We start from the raw sequence: 23258 nt of genomic DNA, 5'->3' as shown, positions 1-23258 counted from the left end.
TACTCCCAAGTCCCGTTCTTCTGAGGTCGTAGCTAGTGTTTCTCCATTCAAGGTGTATGTTCTGCATGGATTTATGCTGCCGATTTCTTACACTTCTTTGCGTTGAAGCCCAGCTGCCATGTTGAAGACCAGTTTTTCAACTTGATCAGATCCTGCGCCATACCATCCGTGAGATCGCTTTCACCTACTATATTACACAGTTTGGCATCATCGGCAAACAGCGCTACTTTACCCTGAAGCCCTCGGGTCAAGTCCCTTATGAATATGTTAAAAAGGGATGGTCCCAGGACTGAGCCCTGCGGCACTCCGTTAGTCACCTCCGATGTCTTAGAGAGGGTGCCATTGACCACCACCCTCTGAAGTCTTCCACTCAGCCAATCATTGACCCATGCCGTTAGTTTCTCACCTAATCCCATCGATTTCTACGGTGTGGGACACTGTCAAACGCTTTTCTGAAATCCAAGTACACTATGTCCAGAGACTCTCCCGAGTCTAGCTTTCCTGTCACCCAGTCAAAGAAGCTGATAAGATTGGATTGGCATGACCTGCCCCTAGTGAATCCATGTTGACAGGGATCCCTCAGATTCCACTCATCCAATATCGTGTCTAATTTCCCTTTAAGTAGAGTTTCCATGAGTTTACACACTAGTGATGTGAGACTTACTGGTCTGTAATTCTCAGCCTCCGCTCTGCAACCCTTTTTGTGCAGAGGAACAACATTGGCAGTTTTCCAGTCCAGGGGGACTCTCCCCGTACTTAGGGAGAGATTGAAGAGCATGGCTAACGGTTCCGCCAATACATCGCATAACTCTCTGAGCACTCTTGGGTGCAGATTGTCCGGTCCCATGGCTTTGTTCACCTTGAGTCTTGACAGTTCTCTGTAAACATCAGCTGGTGTGAACTCAAACTTCTGAAATGGGTCATCCATGCTTTGCTTAGCATTCAGCCGAGGCCCGTGCCCTGGTGCCTCGCAGGTAAAGACTGAACAGAAGTAATCATTCAGTAGTTTGGCTTTATCGGAGTCAGTTTCCACACAATTCCCGTCTGGCGTTCTAAGTCGTACTATCCCGTTTGTGTTCTTTTTCCTGTCGCTAATGTATCTGAAGAAGGATTTGTCCCCTTTATTGATGTTCTTCGCTAGAGTTTCTTCCATACGAAGTTTGGCTTCCCTGACTGCTGTTTTGACCGCTGCTGACTTTGTCCTGTATTCAATGTTTGCTTCTTTTTCCCCGGTGCGTTTGTATGAGAGAAATGCTCTTTTCTTCTCCTTGACGAGGTGTGATACCTCATCTGTGAACCATTGGGGTTTCCTTTTTCTTTGTTGTTTGGTTACCGATTTTATGTAGCGGATAGTTGCCTCATGAAGGATCGATTTCAAGGTTATCCACATAGCTTCCACATTATCAGTTACTTCTTGAACCTGTAGCGTCTGGTAGACGAAATCTCCCATGCATGCGAAGTCAGTGCCCCTGAAATTGAGTACCCTTGTTTTTGTTTGTGATCTAGGGAAGCCTTTCTTAAGGTTAAACCATACCATGTTATGGTCACTGGTGGCTAGCGTCTCTCCCACCGAGACATCCGAGACGCTTTCCCCATTCGTAAGTACCAGGTCCAGGATGACCTGGGCCCTAGTGGGTTCTACTACCATTTGTTTGAGCCGTACTCCCTTCATGGACGTTAATATCCTCCTGCTATCACAAGTTGTCGCTGATAGTGTGTTCCAGTCTACATCAGGCATGTTGAAGTCTCCTAATAGAACAGCCTCCCCCCGTAAGGTGATATTCTCAATGTCTTCAATTAATTTTGCATCCTTTTCCTCCGATTGTCTTGGAGGTCTGTATACCACACCAAGGTACAGGCATTTTTCTCCACCTCTGGCCAAGTTTACCCAGATGGATTCCCCAGTATACTTGACATCTTTGATCCTGGTTGTTTTAATGTTCTCTTTGATATAAAGTGCTACCCTACCACCTAATTTACCCTCTCTATCTTGTCTAATCAGGTTGTATCCCGGTATGGTTATATCCCACCCATGAGATTCTGTGAACCATGTTTCGGATATTGCTACTATGTCTATGTCTGCATTAACTATTTCTGTTTCTAGTTCTAGAATTTTATTCCCTAGGCTGTGTGCGTTAACATACATAGCTCTCCACTCTTTCTGTTTGCTAAGCTCCTGTTGTGAGCCACCCATTTGAGTCAAATTGTCTACTAGCGATTCGTTTGCAGTAAGGGTACTTACCTCAGACCTAGAAGCGTAATGTTGGTTCGCTACATCAGGATTGTTACTTACTGCTCCGGTGTAAAAGTGGGTACCCACCCCCGACTTACCTAGTTTAAAGCCCTTCAAAGTAGGCGGGCTAGTCTGTGTCACTGTCCACTGTGTCACTGTCCACTGTCCTTTGGAAAAATGGCCAGTTTAAATTTTATGCTATTACTATATATAAAAACTTAAAAGGCTCAGTGAGGCTGCAGTCATATAGGAATTCCGATACATGCTTGGAAAAATTTTTCTAAAAGACTTTGAACGATATTGTGTATTGGTACCATTTGATGGCATCAACCATGTTTGGGACTTGTTATCTTGCTGTCCTCAGAAAATATCTGTTACAGGTAAGCAGCTTTGTTTCACAATAATGTTTATTACTACTACTATTTATCACTTATATAACATTGAAAGGCGTATGCAGCACTGTACACTTTGACATTTAATAGATGATCCCTGCTTAGAAGAGCTTACAATCTAACTTGGACAGGCAGACAACCATGACATATAGGGTTAAAGATGCACATTAACAGTGATATGCTTTATCTTTTTATTTTCAAGTTTTGAGAAAAAGAATAATACAGTATAATTGACATTTAGATTGTGCAGTTTGAGTGGTTCACTAGACATGCACCTAAATAATGCAAAAACCATAGCAGTATGAACACAGTCATGGATTCATTAAAAGCCTATGGTTTATTCAATATAGTAAATTTAAGATTTTAGGTTGCTTCTTCAAAGCCAATATTTTCTGTAAGATACCTATTGCTTACTTCTGTCGTTTAAATACCTAAATGTACATGAGTCAAGTCTCTTTCATTTGAAAGGAAACTCTGAAATGAGAGGGCACAGGATGAAGTTAAGAGGTGATAGGCTCTGGAGTAATCAAAGGAAATACTTATTTACAGAAAGGGTGGTAGATGCATGGAACAGTCTCTCAGAAGAGGTGGTGGAGACAGAGACTGACTGAATTAAAAAAGGCCTGGGATAGACATGTGGGATCTCTCGGAGAGTGAAAGAGATAATGGTTACTATGGATGGGAAGATTAGATGGGCCATTTGGCCTTTATCTGCCATCACGTTTCTATGTTTCTAAAATCACATACCATACTAGGGTTCAATTATTTACATATAAACAATACATTCATAATTGTACCCACAAATTAGGGCATTCCTTTGTGTATGTGTGTGTGTGGGTGGATGGATGGGGGAGAGGGGCAGAGGCCTGGGGTGGGCAGTGCACTTACATTAATATTTTTGCAAATCCAAAAGTATGGATATAAGTTTTCTCAGGAAAAGTACTCAGACAAATAGTAGATGCAAATTTATGTATGTACTGTAGTTTTCCATTTGATGTACAGCATATAAGTACTTATAGATGTTATATATAGATCTGTTGTTTTAAAATTGCTTTTTGTAAACTTTAGATAACTGGCCTTCAAGCAACTTTACGAAGTATAGAATCTGGCCGTGGCTTTAAGGTCTCTGATGCTCCAGGTAAAACATTTAATCAAAACTTACCATTTAAGATAACTAAAGCTAGTGATGTACTCATAGGTATTGTACTGCTATATGCAATATAATGCTGCAGATTACCTGGTTAAATTCCTTCTCACCAATCTATATGACTTTGTGTCAAATATTTGGTTTCCTCATATTCTCCTTTTCTTTGTTTTTTTCCCCCCTTAGGCCAGTATTCAGAGCAAGTTATATATTTATTAGCATGTGGTATAGAAGGCCTCTACTAAAACAATATTGCCGGAACAGTGACTACCCTATCAGTGTATTCATTGCTGCTACATGTGCAGAAAATGGTGCTAAATATATCTAGTAGATTAATTGCGAAGGCCTCTACTAAAACAATATTGCCGGAACAGTGACTACCCTATCAGTGTATTCATTGCTGCTACATGTGCAGAAAATGGTGCTAAATATATCTAGTAGATTTATTGCTAGACCAAAACTTAGATTCTGTTATGACCCTTCTGGATTCTATTTGCTAGGTGTTCAATCCCAAACCACAGTCCGGGTGCTGCAGAAATCCACATATTTTCTGAACACATGCTCCACCCCACTAGGTTGAGAGTCAACAAACAACCTTAGTTTCAATTTCTGCAAGCAGTCCGAGCAGAAGCTTTTGTTGTTGCTCTGTATCTGTTTCTTATTTATTTGCTTAAAGTTTGTTTTTTGGTGGCTTCAGTGACTTGAGATCCCTCCCCAGTGGTCCCCGTTAGAGAAAATGATGCAGTTAGAGCTTGGCTGTAGTTTCACAGAGAAACTCTGGTGGATCTGTAGAGCTAGCCTCCTGTGTGCCACCCTCTTCAAGTGCCCGGGATCCTTTCCCATGGAGGTCTGTCACAGGTTTCTAGTGCAGGCTGTATCTGGATGGAAATCCATCCGGGTTTCAAGGCGCAGGCTGCCTTTCCCACCTCTGCCCCTGGTCTCTGGCCGGCTGGCATTTCGAAGATCTTCATTCCTGTGAATTTGGAGCTGTTTCTGAGGCAGAAAGTCATTTTTTTCCCACTCAGCTGCTTTAAAAATGCTGACACTCAAAGGCACTACAGAGACTGAGTACCGCCATTATTTTCTATGGGAACTTTGGGGGTGGCTTGTGCATTGATTTATACTTTGTTTTTCACAGTTTCTGTGGGTAGGGTTCAGGTCCACCACCTCCCCAGACCCCAAATCACTATTTTTTATTTTCAGTTTTTGTTTAGTTTTGCTGTTTTTGATGCAAATTTGTGACGGCGGCCATCTTGGATTTTAAAAACGATCTTTATTTCTAACTTTGATTTCTGCCTCAAAAACCCCACGGTTTACCTCTAAATCAATTGGGATGGACTCCCCAGCCCCTAATCTATTGAAGGTGGACATTGATTGTGCCTGATGGGTGCCGAATCAGTGATTGCATACCACATGCCATAGTGGGACGGTAGTGTCTCTGCTGCAGACATTGTTAAGTTCAGGAAGATATACTTGCCATCCTCCCAGTCCCTGGAGATTCTGGGGCTTTTCTTCATCTCCAGACAGGGTCGTATGTTTCTTCTCAGGACAAGTAAACAGAATCTTTGTCAACAGTTAGAATTCTATTGAACTGTCCGGCTCTCTCGGCCTGGTTTTATCTGCAGGTTCTGGGACTTGGACAGCCTCTTTGGAGGTGATCCCCTGGGTCAGAGCACCCATGCATCCTTAAAGGGAGTCCCTCCTATGTTGGTGATCTCCGTTGTTTTCCCCCTTCAGAGGCTGGGCTCTACTGGATGGAGCCAGCTAGCAGAAATTTGAGCTGGTGGCTTTAGGGGGTGGCTCTTGGCCAGGGCTAGCTTCTTCGGATTTCCGAGTGGATAACTTCACATGGATGCCAGCCTGTTGGGTTGTGGGCTCATTGTGGGGCCCATATCATTCAGGGGTAGTGGACTCCTTGGTCTGCAAAGTTGGTTGGCCTATAGTCTGGAGCTTTGAGAAATTTGGATGGTGCTACTCGCTCCCCAGTCCCTTCAGAAAGACCAGTGGTACAAGTTCTGTGATGCCACGGCAGTAGCATATGTACTTCATGAAGGAGCTCTAGTGCTCTCTCTTTCTCTTGGAACAGAAAGCTCGGCAGCGTTCCTCTGGATGGAAGTGCTTCTTCTGTCTCTCTTGACGGCCCATGGGGCTGGAGTCGACAACATTCCGGCAGTCTTCCTCAGCCAATAGTTCCTGGTCTCAGGAGCATGATTCCTCTCATAGGAGACATTCTGTCTGTTCTTACAAGAACTGGAGTTTGCCCCAGAGGATCTTTTTGGTTTTGGCGAGATCTCGAAGGTCAGGTGCCTTTTCGATCGACGAACAGCACGGAAGCTGGGGCTGGATGCCTTGGTTTGGCCCTGGCTGGCTTACAAATTCAGGTATGATGTTCCCTCCATGGCCTCTGGTTGGTTGGGTCTTCCGCCGGATAGCGACACATCCTGGCCTGGTATCTCTTGTGGCTCAGGATTGACCTCGCCGCCCATGGTATGCGGTTCTCTTATGTCTTTAGTGGGACAAGAGGCTCTGACTCCCTTTTCTTCGATAACTTCTCAGTCAGGGAACGGTGTCCATGGAGAACCCTCTGTGTTTTGGTCTTATGGCATGGCTTTTGAATGCTCAGCCTTGATGATTGGTTATTTGGAGGTAGTTTTCTCAACTCTTTTGTGCTTGAAGTTCCCTCTACTATGGCTTCTTCTGCCTGGTAGGCTTTCTCACAGTGGAATGCTAGGAATCAGGTGGAGCCTGAGAAGGTACCCAGTTAGGTAGTCTTGATTTTTCTTTTGGAGAGATTAAACAGAAGTCTAGCAGTGGCCTCCCTGAAAGTTCAGATTCCAGACTTTGCGTGTTTTTGAGCTGAGGCACTAGTGCTGAGGCACTAGTTCACTTACTGCTCTTTCAGATGTGACCAGGTGTATGAGGGGGGGCGCTTCGTCTGTGTCCTCCCTTGTGTCTTCCTTTCCTTTTGTGGAATCTTAACATCGTTTTATAGGGCCTTGGTGAGGCCCCCTTTGAAAGATAATTTTGCTGTTCATCGTTGTCTCAGCATGGTATATTTTGGAGTTTCTGCTCTTTCGTGCAGGGAAACCTTTCTCCTTGTTTCGGATGTAGGTGATTCTCTCTGTACTGTAACTTCCTTCTTGCCGCAGGTAGTCTCAGCATTCCAAGTCCATTAGGAGGTTAGGTTGCCAGAATTTCATTCAAAAGGTTTGGAATGGCACAGATCAGATCTTCTGCAATTTGGATGACTGGAGGGTCTTGCTCCTTTACTTGGAAAGGACAATTGAGTTCAGGCTGTCTGATCACATTTTTGTTCTCACTGCTGTGCCTCACCATGGTAGTCTGGTGTCCAAGTCCACGATCATTCAATGAATTAGAATGGCCATTTCTGCAACTTCCATCGCCTGCGGCAAACAGCCGCCAATCTCATTTACAGCTGGGACCGCTCCTGTTCAATATATTTATTAATGACCTGGAGGCGGGAACAAATTGCAAAGTTATTAAATTTGTGGATGACACCAAACTCTACCGCAGGGTCGAAACCATGGAAGACTGTGAAGATCTGCAAAGGGACCTAACGACACTAGAAGAATGGGCCAAAAAGTGGCAAATGAGCTTTAACGTAGGGAAATGCAAGGTCATGCATGTTGGGAAAAAGAACCCGATGTTCAGCTACAAAATGGGGGGATCACTGCTAGGGGTAAGTAACCTTGAAAGAGACCTGGGAGTGATGGTAGACACAACTTTGAAGGCGTCGGAACAGTGCGCCACAGCCTCAAGAAAAGCAAACAAAATGTTGGGTATCATTAAGAAGGGTATCACGACCAGGACGAAGGAGGTCATCCTGCCACTGTATCGTGCAATGGTGCGACCGCATCTAGAGTACTATGTCCAGTACTGGTCGCCGTACCTCAAGAAGGACATGGCGGTACTTGAGGGAGTCCAGAGAAGAGCAACTAAACTGATAAGGGGTATGGAAAACCTCTCATATACTGACAGACTGAAAAAGCTGGGGCTGAATTTCCTGGAAAAGCGGAGACTTAGAGGAGACATGATAGAAACCTTCAAGATCCTGAAGGGTATAGAAAAGGTAGACAGGGACAGATTTTTCAGATTATGGGGAACCACAAGTACAAGGGAGCACTCAGAGAAATTAAAAGGGGACAGGTTTAGAACAAATGCCAGGAAGTTCTTTTTCACCCAGAGAGTGGTGGATACATGGAACGCACTTCCGGAGGCTATGATAGGCCGGAGCACGTTACAAGGCTTCAAAGAAGGTTTGGATAGGTTCATAGAGGATAAAGGAATTGAGGGGTACAGATAGGAGTAGAGGTAGGTTATAGGGATAGTCCGGGACCACTGCTCAAGCAATGGGCTTGATTGGCCGCCGCGGGAGCGGACCGCTGGGCAAGATGGACCTCTGGTCTGCCTCAGCGGAGGCAACTTTTTATGTTCTTATGTTCTTAATTGTGGCTGCGTTGTGGGGGGCATCTTGCACGATTCATCCTGATGAAATTTGCAGGGCAGTTTCTTAGTCCTCTCTTCATACTTTTGCCCGGTTTTACTGAGTTGTTGTGGCAGTGCATTCTGATGCCATTTTTCGGGACCTCGGTTTGAGGGCAGGCTCTTGTGTCCCTCCCTAGCTACCATGGCTTTGGTACATCACCTAGTGTGTGGAATCTGGAAGGGAAGTAACAGAATAGAAGATTAGGTTTATACGTTTGATAATCTTATTTCTTTTAGTCCCTGGAGGATTCCATATGACCCGCCCTCTATATTTTCACTCAGTTGTTGGAGTAGCCAGCTCCTTTCTGCCTTGGTCATTCTCATTACAGGTTTGAAGTTTTTCCTACCAGTTGGCAGATCCTGTGGGGAGTTTCTGTGAGTATACACATTACCGAAAGCCTGCCTTTTGGGGTGCTTACTGCACACAGAAGGTTAATACTACATTGTTCCTCAATGTTTATTTTGAGTTACTTTTGTGCCTGTTTCTCCCTTGTTAATATTTTTAGAGCAAGCCAGCTCATGATTTACTTGTGTTGATGGGGATTCTCCCCCGTATCCCCTTGTCCTGGATTTGCAGATATGTGCTTGGCTTTGGGACTGAACTAAGGTTGTTTGCTGTATGGAATCCTCCAGGGACTAACAGAAAGAAGATTATTGAAGTTATAAACCTAATCTTCCAACAGTCATCACGCTGGCTAAAAAACTATACCCATGTTTATTTTCTTAATTAATTAATTAATTAATTAATTAATAATTAATATGATTCAATTTATATCCCGTCCTCCCCAAGGAGCCCAGAATGGGTTACATGGTAACATACTTAACAGTTAGCAATAAGACATATTACAATTAACAACAAAGAACAGAAGACTAAGGCAATAAGACCGTGAGATGCGTCTAGTTCAATTGTTCTGGATTAGCAGACACTTGGAGCCTGAAGCATGCACAGGGAGAGAGAATCGGTGTGTGCACAAGGAGAGAGTCGGTTGAACATCTATTAAGAATACAGTCGTTCTGGAGTAACAGTCTGAATGCAAGCTTGTCCTGAGGAGTCAGTTGAAAAGGGGTTTTTAGTGATTGCTTTGGGGGCAGTGTTTCAGTTGAGATTTCCATGTAAATGTTTTGTGTCCTATCAAGGGGGTAATTATATTTTCTTTGAACCTGCCCAATTAGGTTTTTTCCTAGAAGGTAAAGGAGTCTTGACACAGCCAGAATGAAACAGGTTATAATGCGGTATTTAATTAATGGATAGGTTAATATCTTAATTATTGCTCTAATTCTTATTTTTTGTATATGAATTTCCCCTTTTCCCGAGGGGTTTTCTCACTTTGCTTCTTACCCTCAGATTGTGGACTGTATTAGACAAATATTTCATTGTTTAATTTCTGGTGCTTAGTCCGAACAACTAAGGGCTCCTTTTATTATGGTGCACTACAGGGGTTAGCGCGTCGGACATTTCATCACGCACTAACCCCCACGGCACACCAAAAAACTAACGCCTCATCAATGGAGGCATTAGCGACTAGCGCGGCAGGCGGTTGAACGCGCGGTATTCCGCGTGTTAACCGTCTACCACAGCTTGCTAAATGGAGCCCTAAGTGAGTTTACACTTTTGTATTTCTTTTATCATCTATGTATATTGGATGTATTGAAATGATAAACAATAAAATAAAAAAAAGAAAAGGGTTTTTTATTGCTTTTCTAAAGCTTAAAAGTCCATTAAGGGATTTGATGTTAGGAGGTAGTTGATTTCTGTACTTTAGTAGGAAGTGAGAGTATGACCTTCGTCTGGCACTTTCTAGTTGGAGGCTCCGACCAGGGGGTATTTGAAGACGTATTTCCTCCTGGGAGCGGAGGGGTCTGTTTGGGATTTAAGTGGGAATTTAGTTGATATGTAGCCGGGCGCCATGTTGAATAAAGACTTGAACGCAAGTACCAAGCCTTTGAAGATGCAGTGTTTGGCTACGGGTAGCCAATGGGCTGATGCTAGTACTTGGGATACTGAATCATGGATGCAAAGGTTCTTCAGTAGTCTGATTGCTGTGTTTTGTACATGTTGGAAATGCTTCATATTTTTTACCACCAGTCCATTGAATAGTGCATTGCAGTAGTCCATCAGGAGAGAATGAAGGCATAGAGAGGTTATGTAAAGTCTGGTTCAGAAAAATAGTTTCTTATTTTCTGTAGTTGTCGTAGATAGTAGAACAAAGATGAGACCACTTGCGAGATATGGTCAGTATGTGATAAGTTAGAATTGAGAAGTACCCTTAGGCTGTGTACTTGATCTTTCGTGGTTATGGTAGATGATTCCCAGAGGAGAGAGGGTGGTTGTAGGCACAGTTTTTTTTGTGGATTCAAAGGAGTTCAGTTTTTGTGGTGTTTAGTTAGAACTTGTTTGTGGACATCCAGATGGTTCTCTCTTTGTGGTAGGTATAGTTGGATGTCGTCGGCAAAGAAGTGAATCTTGATTTGATGTTTGTGGGCTATATCCAGGAGAAGTGTAATGTAGAGATTAAACAGCAGAGAGGATTGTAGTTCTCCTTGTGGTACATATTCTGGTTCTACAGTCGGTCCTTGTAGTAGTGCTTGGCTTTGGCTTTGATAGGGTAGTATTGAGTAGTACACTTTGGGATCTGCTGCTTAGGAAGGATGTGAACCAGAGTAGTGCTGTATCTTGGAGGCCGAGCTCAGCGAGCGCTTCCAGCAGTCATCGATGATATCAAGGAGGACAGTGCTATGAAATTTCTGGAAACCTAATTGGAAAGTGGAAAGGACTTTTTTGTTGTCAATAAATGAGTGTAGTTGATTGAGTACTGTTTTTTCCAGGATCTTTGAAATGAAAGGTAAGTTGGAGACAGGCCTAAAGTTGCTAGGTGTGTCTGGGTCAAGTGTAGGTTTCTTCAAGAGTGGTCTAATGATTGCTGATTTCCAGCTTGTAGGTACAAAGCTTGTGTGTAATGAGGCATTGATAAGAGGGAGGACTGGGCATGCAAAAGCGTCCTTCATCTCAACTAGGAGGCATGATGGGCAGGGATCTAGGATGGAGCCGGATGGCTGAAGGGAGTCAATAATCTCGATAAGGTGATTGAGTGAGACATTGTTGAAGTGGGTTAGTTTTTCAGTTGTGGGTTTGGGGGTTCTGTTTGGGCTGTGTCGGTCTATTTTTTCAGTGAAGTAGTCAGAGAGAGATTCGCTGTCGAGGCTGGTGTTCAGGTATCGATTGTCTCCTTGTGGTGCTAAAAATATCTTCATGGATAATGTTGGTTTTTTTTAGAAGTTGGGAGTAGTAGATCTTTTTTGTGTCAAGTATAACTAGTTTGTATTCTTTCACATAATTTGTATACATTTTCCTTGAAGAAATGATCGCCCAAAGGCAACATAAAGATAAAAGACAGTAAAATAATTTCCAGTGCAATAGGTTTGTCATTCTGGACATTTCCCCTTTTCCCTTTCCCACAAATTCTGCAGAAGGAATCTACTCTGGATTTTTTACTTTGACTCTCTTACTTCACTGAGTGTTCTACTGAAACCTATAGTCTTTTCCTTATGCACGTGAACCTGAAAGAGTGTTTCTTTTCTGCTCTCCTTTTTTCTTTTACTCAATATTTTTCAGGGAATTTTTGCCGGTTTCAGTGCTTGGAGCTTTCCAATTTCAAGGTCAGCTCTGCCTGCATGGAGGAGAAACAGACTGAAGTCTGCATCTCACAGGACAACCCCTTATGATACTTGTTAGCCTGCCTGCAAAAGTATTTTTAAATTGGTCTATGGTTGCAGTGAGACCCCCAGCCCAGGAGACTGGCATCTGTTATTACAGCTACACAGAAAGCTATCTGAAGGGGCATGCCCTTGGTTAGGGAGTGAGAGCGGAGCCACCAATCCATGCTGACCCGAGCTTCCAGTGTCCAGGGTAGAGACTTCTGCAAAGAGTCTGACTCCCCCAGGGAGAGGATGCATGTGGGCCCTCACACAAGGAACCACATCTATTGAGGCCGCCATGGACCCCAGGACCTGAAGATAGTCCCACGCTGATGGAGCAAACTTGGCTCGAAGGTATGATATCTGTGAGCAAGGCTTCTGTCTGTGTGCCTCTGGGAGATAGACATGGCTGGCAGCAGTGTTGAACAAGACTCCCAGGTACTCCAGGGATTGAGTCAGCGTTAAATGGCTCTTGCGATAATTAAGTAAAAATAAATGTTGGGAGTAAAAGCACAGTTACTAACCGTAACAGGTGTTATCTGGAGACAGCAGGCAGATATTCTCACATGTGAGTGACATTCCACGGAGCCTTGTACAGACAGTGAAAAACTTTGAGACTGCCCGCTTCGCGCATGCATGAGTGCATTCCCACTTGGCATCGGTTCACAGTTCCTTAATTCTGTTTCTTCAAGATTGCTGATTTACAGCTTGTAGGTACAGTGTCTGTTTGAAGTGAGACATTAATAAGAGGGAGGACATGAGAAAGTTGGTCCAGAGGGAGGCTACTAAAATGGTCAGTGGTCTTCATCATAAAGTGTATGGGGACAGAGTTGGAGAGGCAGTCTAAATCTTCTTTATAACAGAGGAACCTTTTTTTTCAAAACGTACCTTTAAAACATAACCGTTTGGTGTTTAAACAACAAATTTCTGAGGAAGGTACCCTGAGTACCGAAACGCATGCAGTGTTGCGTCGTTGAAAGTTTTTATGTTGCTGACAATAAAGACCCCTAGGAACATCTTGACCATCTCACTTTGTTTTGTTGATTTGATTGCTTCTGTGGGGATTTCCTGCCGCTTCTAGTGGTGCTGCTGCTTTGCAAGAAAGGCAGTAGAGGTGAGATATGATAGAGATTTTTAAATACCTCCAAGACATAAATGCAGAGGAGGTGAGTCTCTTTCAATTGAAAATAAACTCTAAAATGAGGCAGCATAAGATGAAGGTGAAAGAGGATAGACTGAGAAGTAACCTGAAAAAAATACTTCTTGATGGAAAGGGTGATGAATTTGTGGAATGGCCTCCTGGTGGAGGTGGTAAGAACATTAGAATTGCCACAGCTGGGTCAGATACAAACTCTAAATATAGCTCTATCTTCGATAAGACTCATGCATTCAAGCACAGAAAATTTCACCATATCAGTCTTATCACTATAGATCTCAGTAGTACCACCCGTATGTATATTAGACTTTATACACATACAGAGACTAGGCACCAAAGTTCTTCATTGGTCTCAATATTTCAACTATTTTTTAAAATGTTTTTTATATATACTTTCAACTTTTATAAATATTATAAATACTCATCTTAATCTACGCGGGTGGGGGTAGGCACTGCGACATAGATCTATGTTTCGCCCAAAGGGCTTTATGTATATTAGACTTTATACACATACAGAAACTAGGCACCAAAGTTCTTCATTGGTCTCAATATTTCAACTATTTTTTTAAATGTTTTTTATATATACTTTCAACTTTTATTATTTATTATAAATACTCATGTTAATCTACGTGGGTGGGGGTAGGCACTCTGACATAGATCTATGCTATCTGCGCAGGGCCCAGTTTGTTGAAATGCTCTCCCCTTGAAGTTAAGACAAGTCCCTACGGTGCTGCAGTTTAGAAAAAGTTTGAAAACAGTTTTATTTGAATGTTATTTTGTATAGTGTGGTTAATTGATGGGGGAGTAGTTTTTGACTACTTTCATTTTTTAATGTTATGGAATCTGATTTTCTTTTGTATTAATGCATGTATATTGTCTGTATGTTTTATGTGTTAGGTTACAGGTCTGTGTATATTGTTTGTTTTTATTTGTATTTTATTATGTATGTAAAGTTGGTACCCGCTTAGAATTGTTGGATATGTGGGCTATAAATATTTTAAATAAATAAATAACATTTGATCTGAAATGCTATCCACAGTTACCAAGTACAGAAGAGAGGACAGTTTATTAGGTCCTACCCAACAAGCTCTTCTTGAAGCCAGAGAGAAAAACCTCCTTCAAGAAGGAGTTGCTCCCTATGATCCATCCAAAGATCCAACTAAGCAAGTAGGAAAGAGCTATCCAAAGGTATGGAATGTTTTATTACTTTATTAGATATTGGAGTTGTTTACTATTGTTATAAAGGTGAAGAAGGAAACATCATTTCACTCCTGCTTACCTAACATTCCCCCCCCATTTATTATCAAGCTGCACTAGAGGTTTTTAGTTCAGGTGGGCAAGGTAAGTGCTCTGACGCTTATAAGAATTCTATGAACGTCGAAGCATTTACTGCGCAAGCTCAAGCTAAAAACCACTAGTGCAGCTTGATAAAATGGACCCATTGTGATTATATAAATTATTGTTCTGCCAGGCCTCAGTATTTTCAACCTAATTTTTAACCTATTAAAAAGTATATTTCATCTTCTTGCCATATCATTAAAGATATTTTCCTAATTTTTGTCTGTTGGAAAGAAATATTTTTGAGGATATAAGAACATATATCAAACATATAACAAAGATACAAAAATGATAATCTGTAAAAATTTGGAACTTGTGAGCAATAGTGTCATTTGTCAAGACATCAAAGCCTAGTTTCTGTCCATCAGTGCATCTGCCATATACAAGTTAATTCAATTGTTATAAAAAAAATAAAACTAAAAATATTGAGTCTAAGGTTAAGTATTAGTGATATGCCATGCAGTGCTCCTCAAATGGTCTGTGACAGTAGACAGCGGACCAGGTAGGTTGTGAGTTGAGATGGACCTGGAGCCCCAGAGTGGTCTGGTGGCCTCTGTGGGGAGCATTTGCACTGTTGGGGGTAGGTGGAGATGGTCATTGGGGTCAGGTAGGTGTGGTTTAGGGTGACTCATTGTACTTTAGTGTGCTGGCCCCAAGATTACTATGACTATGTAGAAATGGGGGGGGGAGGGAAGGGGTATTACATCTGTGGAGCCCTCATATTATCAGGGCACAAGTGAAGTGACCCTGTGAGCTTCTCATGCCTTATTCTGTCGATTGCGCTTTGCACGGTGATGTTTTTTCTTTGTTAGGACATGAGCAGTTCTATGTATTGGAGCCACACCTTGCCTGTGTCTACTGATTGAACATGAATGTTGCAGTGATCCGAGGGGGGGGGGATGTCACAGTTTCACACTCAACTGTATAAGCTACTCCTGATAGCTCTCCATTGACTCATGGACACACTGAGGGGGTAGGTGGTGGTGATATTTAAATATGTACCTCCTGTATTAGAGGCACAGGAACACCAAGACCTCAGTCTTATGGAGGGGAGGGTGGTAATTGGGCTACCTCCTGATGAACATGCTCTTATCTTTTGTTTCTTTCTTTTCTGTTTCTACCTCTACCTCTCCTTTCGCTCTTTGTAACTGTTACCCTCCTTTTCTTTCTATCTCTGCCTCTATATTTATCTTTCATTCTCTCTCTCCTCGCTCTCCCTCTCCTCTACCTTCACTCTTTCTCCTCCATTCTGTAACTCCTAACTCCCACAAAGAAACTTTTCTCCACTTATATTGCTCTCTGTCTCTTGCTCTCTCTATATATTCAGCATGTTGCAGGAATGTCATTTTGCTACTGCAGTACTGTATTGACAAATTAGCTGTTTTCATGGGGTGTTTCCAACAAGTGGCAATGCTTATTAGCGAACCGTGATACTGTCTGTAGACGCCAAACATTTTAGGCATTTTTGATTATCGCTGTTAAGATTTTAGATGGCTTCCAGGTGATGTCTATCTCTAAATCACCTGAGCGAGGTTTTAGGCTATCCATGGATATTCAGTAGCACTTAACCAAATACTGCTGCTGAATATCCCCTCTAACCGCCTAAGCCAAAAGCAGTTATGTTGTGGGAAGTCTACAGGCAGAGTCAGCACTTATTTGGTTAATTGCTGAAATTCAGCACTTAACCAGATAAGATAACCAGACAAATCAGACTGCATAAAACGCAGTCCTATCTTTGTCTAGTTTCATCTATCCAGTTGAGTACTGACAGTCTGCACATTCCTGGATATTCAGTGCCGTTGCCAGGACATGGCCCAGCAATGAATATTGGGGCATAAAGCCAGTAGTGATTAAAAACATCACTCTCTGTCACTGGCTGAATATTTACCCTTATATTTCTAAATGGTAACATTTAGCCCCAAATTCTATAAATGGCACCAAAAATTGCACATGCAAATATAGATGCATGCTCAATTTAATTATATAATGAGTTAATTAACATTGATAATTGAGCTCTAACAATGAATTATCAGTGCTAATTGGAATTGATTAAAAGTTACACACACATATTTATGCGCCCTAATCCATGCGTGAATTTTACATGTGGCCCTGAAAAAGTGGTCATGGCCATAGGAGGGTCATGAATGGATTGAGAGCATTCCTGTAATTTGTGCTCACTGTTATAGAATAAAGGAGATTTACATGAGCGTGTAGTTGGTATAAATGGTCCTTAGGCATGGTTCCTAGCACCAATCACTTTTCTATGGCACCTATCTGAATGCTGTTTATAGGATCGTGCTCAGTGCGTTTTTTTTTTTTTTTTTTTTTTGGGGGGGGGGGTTCTAGTTGGCACCAATTTATACTGTAGAATTCAGTCATAAGAACATAAGCGATGCCTCTGCTGGGTCAGACCTCAGGTCCATCGTGCCCAGCAGTCCGCTCACGCGGCGGCCCAACAGGTCCAGGACCTGTGCAGTAATCCTCTATCTATACTCCTCTATCCCCTTTTCCAGCAGGAAATTGTCCAATCCTTTCTTGAACCCTAGTACCGTACTCTGCCCTATTACGCTCTCTGGAAGCGCATTCCAGGTGTCCACCACATGTTGGGTAAAGAAGAACTTCCTAGCATTCGTTTTGAATCTGTCCCCTTTCAACTTTTCTGAATGCCCTCTTTTTCTTTTATTATTCGAAAGTTTGAAGAATCTGTCCCTCTCTACTCTCTCTATGCCCTTCATGATCTTGTAAGTCTCTATCATAACCCCTCTAAGTCCCCTCTTCTCCAGGGAAAAGAGACCCAGTTTCTCCAATCTCTCAGCGTATGAAAGGTTTTCCATCCCCTTTATCAGACGCGTCGCTCTCCTCTGAACCCTCTCGAGTAACGCCATGTCCTTCTTAAGGTACGGCGGCCAATATTGGACGCAGTACTCCAGATGCGGATGCACCATCGCCCGATACAATGGCAGGATAACTTCTTTCGTTCTGGTTGTAATACCCTTCTTGATTATGCCTAGCATTCTGTTTGCCTTCTTAGCGGCTGCTGCGCACTGTGTCGTCGGCTTCATTGTCATGTCCCTTTCTTGGGTACTCTCATTTAATAACATCCCTCCCATCGTATAGTTGTACCTCGGGTTTCTATTTCCCACATGTAATACTTTACATTTCTCAACGTTGAACTTCATCTGCCATCTCGTCGCTCATTCCCCTAGTTTGTTCAAGTCCCTTTGCAATTCTTCGCAGTCCTCTTTAGTCTGAGTTCCACTAAATAGTTTGCTGTCGTCTGCAAATTTTATTATTTCACACTTCATCCCTGTTTCTAGATCATTTATGAATATATTAAATTAAATAGCAGCGGCCTGAGCTCCGAGCCCTGCGGGACCACACTCGTGACCCTCCTTAATATATTATATGAGTTGATGGCATAGAATGTAATTATGGTGTTATTTTAATAATTATACAAAAGATTCAAATAAAATGTTATTGAATTATGCTTACTAGAGTATCAATAGCTCAGATTTCCTGACTGCTTATAGGCTATCATTTTCTATTCAAATCAGTTTTTGTTTTACTTGCTAGTTCATTACAATATTTGGAAAATAAGCATATTTCATGAAAGGAACTAATTTTATATATACAGTAAAACCTTGGATTGCAAGTAATTTGGTTTGCAAGGCAAGCAACATATTTTATTAAATTTTAACTTGATATACAAGCAATGTCTTGCAATACAAGTACATACAGTATACACACATCACAACTGAGCTGATGGTTCATCTCTCTCTGACACTCCGGGAGTGTAGTGACTGTTCTAAATAAGCAAGGTCTTGCAATACAAGTACGTATAGTATTTTGTATTAAAGTTTCTGGGTTGTGGAACGAATCGTCTGAGTTTCCATTATTTCTTATGGGGAAATTCGCTTTAATATACAAGTGCTTTGGATTATAAGCACACTTTTGGAACGAATTATGCTTCTATTATGGTGGAGGGCTGCATCTAGTTAAAACACCTTGGGCTAGATTTACTAAGCAAACCGATCGTGTACCGATTGGTTTGCGAGCCTTTGCGACCCAATTTCTCCCCAACACGATTTACTAACCTGTGTAACGACCCTCTTCCGATCCGCGCATGTAAATGAGGGGAACTACATGCAAAATGGGCAGGGATGCGATTCACTAGCCATTTTTTCAAATCCGACTGGGCTCGGAATAAGCGACTGCTGGGGACCAGTCGCAAACATCTTTCCTACTCTCCTGCTCCATAGAAGCCCAGCTCACAGCCCTGCTATCTGCCGGCCCTGCTCTCTGTTGCCCCAAATCTCTCCTGCCTGCTGCCCGATGTTCTTCCCCGATCTCTCCTGCCTGCTCTGCCCCGAATTGCCACCCTGCTCGTTCCTGGATTTTTCCTGCCTGCCACCCTGAATCTCTCCTGCCCTTCCATGCACTGCGAGCCCGTGGTTTTAACTGTCAGGGGCTGCACATGAGCGGGGATCACACATTTGTGCTCGCAAATAGGGGCGTTCCTCCAATCGCCCACATTTGAATAAACATAGAAACATAGAAATAGACGGCAGATAAGGGCCACGGCCCATCTAGTCTGCCCACCCTAATGACCCTCCCCTACCTTTGCCTAGTGAATAGAGCCCACGTGTCGATCCCATTTGGCCTTAAAATCAGGCACGCTGCTGGCCTCAATCACCTGCAGTGGAAGACTATTCCAGCGATCAACCACCCTTTCAGTGAATATGACTGATTTGTATTCCCACTTCAAATAGAGGGCTGTATCTGATACTTTAGTAAGTATTGGAAATCATCAAAGCATTGGGAGGCAGGATTGGAGAGATTTCATAGAACTGTTCAAATACCTATGCGGCATAAATGCACAGGAGGTAAGCCTTTCATTGAAAGGAAGCTCTGGATTAAGGGGGCAAAGGATGAAGATGAAAAGGGATAGACTCAGAACATAGCATAGCATTTATTCTTATATTCTGCATGTAGCTACAATAAGTTCAACGTGGAACAGATAATAAAAAAAAACCAGTGAGCCTATTCATAAAATATAATCATTCATTCAATATGGAAATACAAAACAATAAGTCAGTAAAATCTCAAGCCAAAAATTTAGCAAACATCTTCAAAATTTATTTATTTATTTAATTTGTTTTCAATTCTATTTTCCCCAAAGAGCTCAGAATGGGTTACAAGTTAAACAAGTGGAAGAAAAAGCCACAGGTTTTATTGGCAGAGTTCAAGCTCAAACCACCTCCTCCACATCATTGGCTAAAAAACTTCGCTGTTCAGGTTTAAAATAATTGAGGACTGAGATATTTTGCAACTGAAACCACTGTGAATGTTTAAAGCAGTCTGTTAAAATGCCAATGTTTCAAAGCACTAAGGGCTAATATGACCTTGCTTGAATTTTCACGGAGTGACAGTGTTGTGCTCACAATCTCACCAGTGTCACTGGTGAGATCGTGAGCACAACACTGTCACTCTGTGACGGTTTCCCACCAGAAGCAATAGTTTAACCCCTATTTCGATTCATAAATCCACGTGTCAGTCCCTATGGCTGATCTCCAAGATTCAAATTGGCGAGTCTAAGATCCTCTGGAAGCATTGGTTGCATGCGGGCATATGTACTCTGGATGATGTAGTATCAGATGGAAAACTGCTTGACTTTTCATGACTAGAAAAAACAAGGAAGGCAACCAAGTCACATCAAGGTCTGCGTGGAGGAAGCCCACAGTGCCAAACTTGTCTCACAACTTATAAGCCAAATACAGAGTAACAAGTCAAAAAAGCATGTCACACTGTATAATGTTGTAGGGCGCTCTCATTGTGAACCCTCAGTGATAGGAGCGCAGCTCCGACACTTCACTTCTGGGTCAAGGCAATAAGCCTCCACCCACACACCATCATCGAGCGCCCTGTGTGTGCAAGAATCAAAGCAATCAACAATCAAAAGTGAGTAAATAAAACTCAACACAACACAAGCAACCTGAGCGACCCCCACACAAACCCTGCCAGCCAAACCCCCTCAAAAAGCACGCACAAAATCACAACGAAATCAAAAACCATACCAAAAAGTGAAAAACATATCCAAAAATAAACAATACTTATCCAAAACTGTCACACCGACGGAAAACCGCGCCAGGAGGAAAGGTTCAACCGCGCTGGTTTCGGGAGGAGCCCTTCTTCAGGAACCTAGCCTCCAACAGAACACGAGCAGAGAGGACGGCTGGAGGGCGGGGTGCCCGGGAGGGAGAGCACACCAGCTAAAACAGATCTACAGGTGACATCATGCACGAACCAACCAATCATGCTGTGCCAGCACTCAACACAATCATAACTACAAAAAGGAGCAGAGAAAGAAAGAGGGAGGGAACAAAGAACACCCACCAATAGAAACACCACAATCAGAAAAGTTCCTCCCCCACACACACCCACACGTACACAAGCACACCATACCCTGTATCCAAAATCCATTATCTAAAAGAAGCCAAGAACCCTATTAGACAATGGTATTCCATTCCACACTTTCGTTAAGGCCATTCGGCTGAACAGATTGTAATTGAAAAATCCAATATTGTTCCCTGAGATTCAGATGAGCCTGTTGATCCCCCCTAAAGTCCCAAGGGACTTGCTCAAGCACGAACCAAGATAGGTCAGTAAAACAGTGACCAAAATCAGCACAGTGGGGTACCAAAGGGGCAGACTGAGATCCAGTACGGATCCGGCTTCTGTGTTCTTGCAGTCTGACCCTAACACTTCTGCTGGTCCGTCCCACATAGCACAAACCGCACGGGCAGATGATGACATAAACTACCCATTTAGAATCACACGAAGTTTGCGCTCTGAGATGGTAAGTGCGTTGAGTCCGGGGATGTTGCCAGGTGGAAATTGACAGAGATAAATGACACATATCACAATGTCCACATGGTTGATGGCTGCCCCCACTGTGGGCCCGACTCCTGGTAGCCAGAAGGTCTTTCAAGTTCTTAGACCGAGCAAAAGCAATACACGGGGTCTCCTTAAAAATAGTATGATGTCCCAAAACATGCCAATACTTCCTCACGATATTAGCTATCTGGTGGGCTTGATTGGAAAATGATATAACACACACCTGTTGCTCTAAAGGAGGCCGAATGGCAGGAGCCCTTAACAATTCAGGGTTGGCATAGCGGGCTTTGCGGTACGCTCTTCTGATAATCCAATCAGGATAGCCACGAGCCTTAAAACGCAGAGACAGAGCCTTTGCCTGAGTCTTATACTCTCTCAATGTTGAGCAGATCCGACGAATCCTGAGGAATTGCCCCACGGGCACCGACTGGCGCAACCGGACAGGATGGCAACTGGTATAATGTAAATATGAAGTCCGATCCGTAGGTTTGCGAAACACAGTAGTGACCAGTTTGCCCTGCTCTTTGCTAACCCTGGTATCCAGATAGGTAACACTGCTTGTATTGACAGTGGCAGTAAACTTTAAATGCCTATCAAGAGTGTTGAGCCAAGTCAAAAACTCATAAAACCTGACCTTGGTGTCTGTCCAAATGAGGAACACATCGTCAATGAAGCAGAGCCATGTGGCAATATGAATCATCCATGCAGATGGATATAGCAGACGTTCCTCAAAATTTGTGACATAAAGATTAGCCACACTGGGGGCCATGGCTGTGCCCATGGCTACCCCGTGAGTTTGGAGATAAAACTCACCACGTACTTCAAAAAAGTTCTTTTGTAACACCAAGGTGGCCAATTGCATGAGGAAGGCTTTGGTTATACGATAGTGAGGCTCCGTTGATAGATGATGTTCAACAATCTTTAAGGCTTCAGTCTGAGGTATATTGCTATATAAAGCTTCCAAATCCATGGTTACCAGCAGATCGGACTGCTGCACCTGGATAGCATCAATTTTGTTAAGAAAATTGGTGGTGTCAAGTACAAAAGACCGTGCCTGAGCAACCTGAGGTTTCAAAAAATGGTCAACCAATTTAGACAAGGGTTCAAGGATGGTACCCCGGAGCGACACAATAGGTCTACCCGGGGGGGGTCATTAAGAGTTTTATGAATTTTGGATAAGTATTGTTTATTTTTGGATATGTTTTTCACTTTTTGGTATGGTTTTTGATTTCGTTGTGATTTTGTGCGTGCTTTTTGAGGGGGTTTGGCTGGCAGGGTTTGTGTGGGGGTCGCTCAGGTTGCTTGTGTTGTGTTGAGTTTTATTTACTCACTTTGATTGTTGATTGCTTTGATTCTTGCACACACAGGGCGCTCGATGATGGTGTGTGGGTGGAGGCTTATTGCCTTGACCCAGAAGTGAAGTGTCGGAGCTGCGCTCCTATCACTGAGGGTTCACACTGAGAGCGCCCTACAACATTATACAGTGTGACATGCTTTTTTGACTTGTTACTCTGTATTTGGCTTATAAGTTGTGAGACAAGTTTGGCACTGTGGGCTTCCCCCACGCAGACCTTGATGTGACTTGGTTGCCTTCCTTGTTTTTTCTAGTTTAGGATTTGTTTGGCAAATCAGGAGTGTCTTGTTGTTGTTGACTTTTCATGACTGCAGCAATCATTTGGTATTGCTAAATCTCAAAGTTATAAGTGGTTGCAGTTGAAGCAGGCTATTCAAAAGGAGTTTCCTGAATGGAAAAACTTAAAAACTCAGTATAGCTTGCCGGGCCTTTGCTTCCAGATAGATTTCCTGGGGCATCAGGCAGCCAAGTGGTATAAATTAATATCGGAATTTTTGAATAAGAAACCAAAAACTGGTCTTAAAGACATTTGAAGCATTGAGACT

The 23258-nt window shown here is 42.8% G+C and overlaps 1 protein-coding gene across 4 annotated transcripts in view; it reads left to right on the top strand.

Moving 5' to 3' along the window:
* SPAG16 (sperm associated antigen 16) overlaps positions 1-23258 on the top strand; it is a 695820-nt gene that overhangs the window by 127607 nt on the left and 544955 nt on the right. For all 4 annotated transcript variants that reach the window (XM_033946736.1, XM_033946735.1, XM_033946737.1 and 1 more), the window contains exons 8-9: positions 3694-3763; positions 14167-14315. In XM_033946736.1, coding sequence (XP_033802627.1) covers positions 3694-3763; positions 14167-14315 — 219 coding nt within the window. The remainder of the gene's footprint in view (positions 1-3693; positions 3764-14166; positions 14316-23258) is intronic.

This window comes from Geotrypetes seraphini, chromosome 5 (genome assembly GCF_902459505.1).
Source record: "Geotrypetes seraphini chromosome 5, aGeoSer1.1, whole genome shotgun sequence".
Lineage (NCBI taxonomy): Eukaryota > Metazoa > Chordata > Amphibia > Gymnophiona > Dermophiidae > Geotrypetes > Geotrypetes seraphini.
Note: the sequence above shows the minus strand (reverse complement) of the source record. Positions and strands in the feature narration are given on the sequence as shown.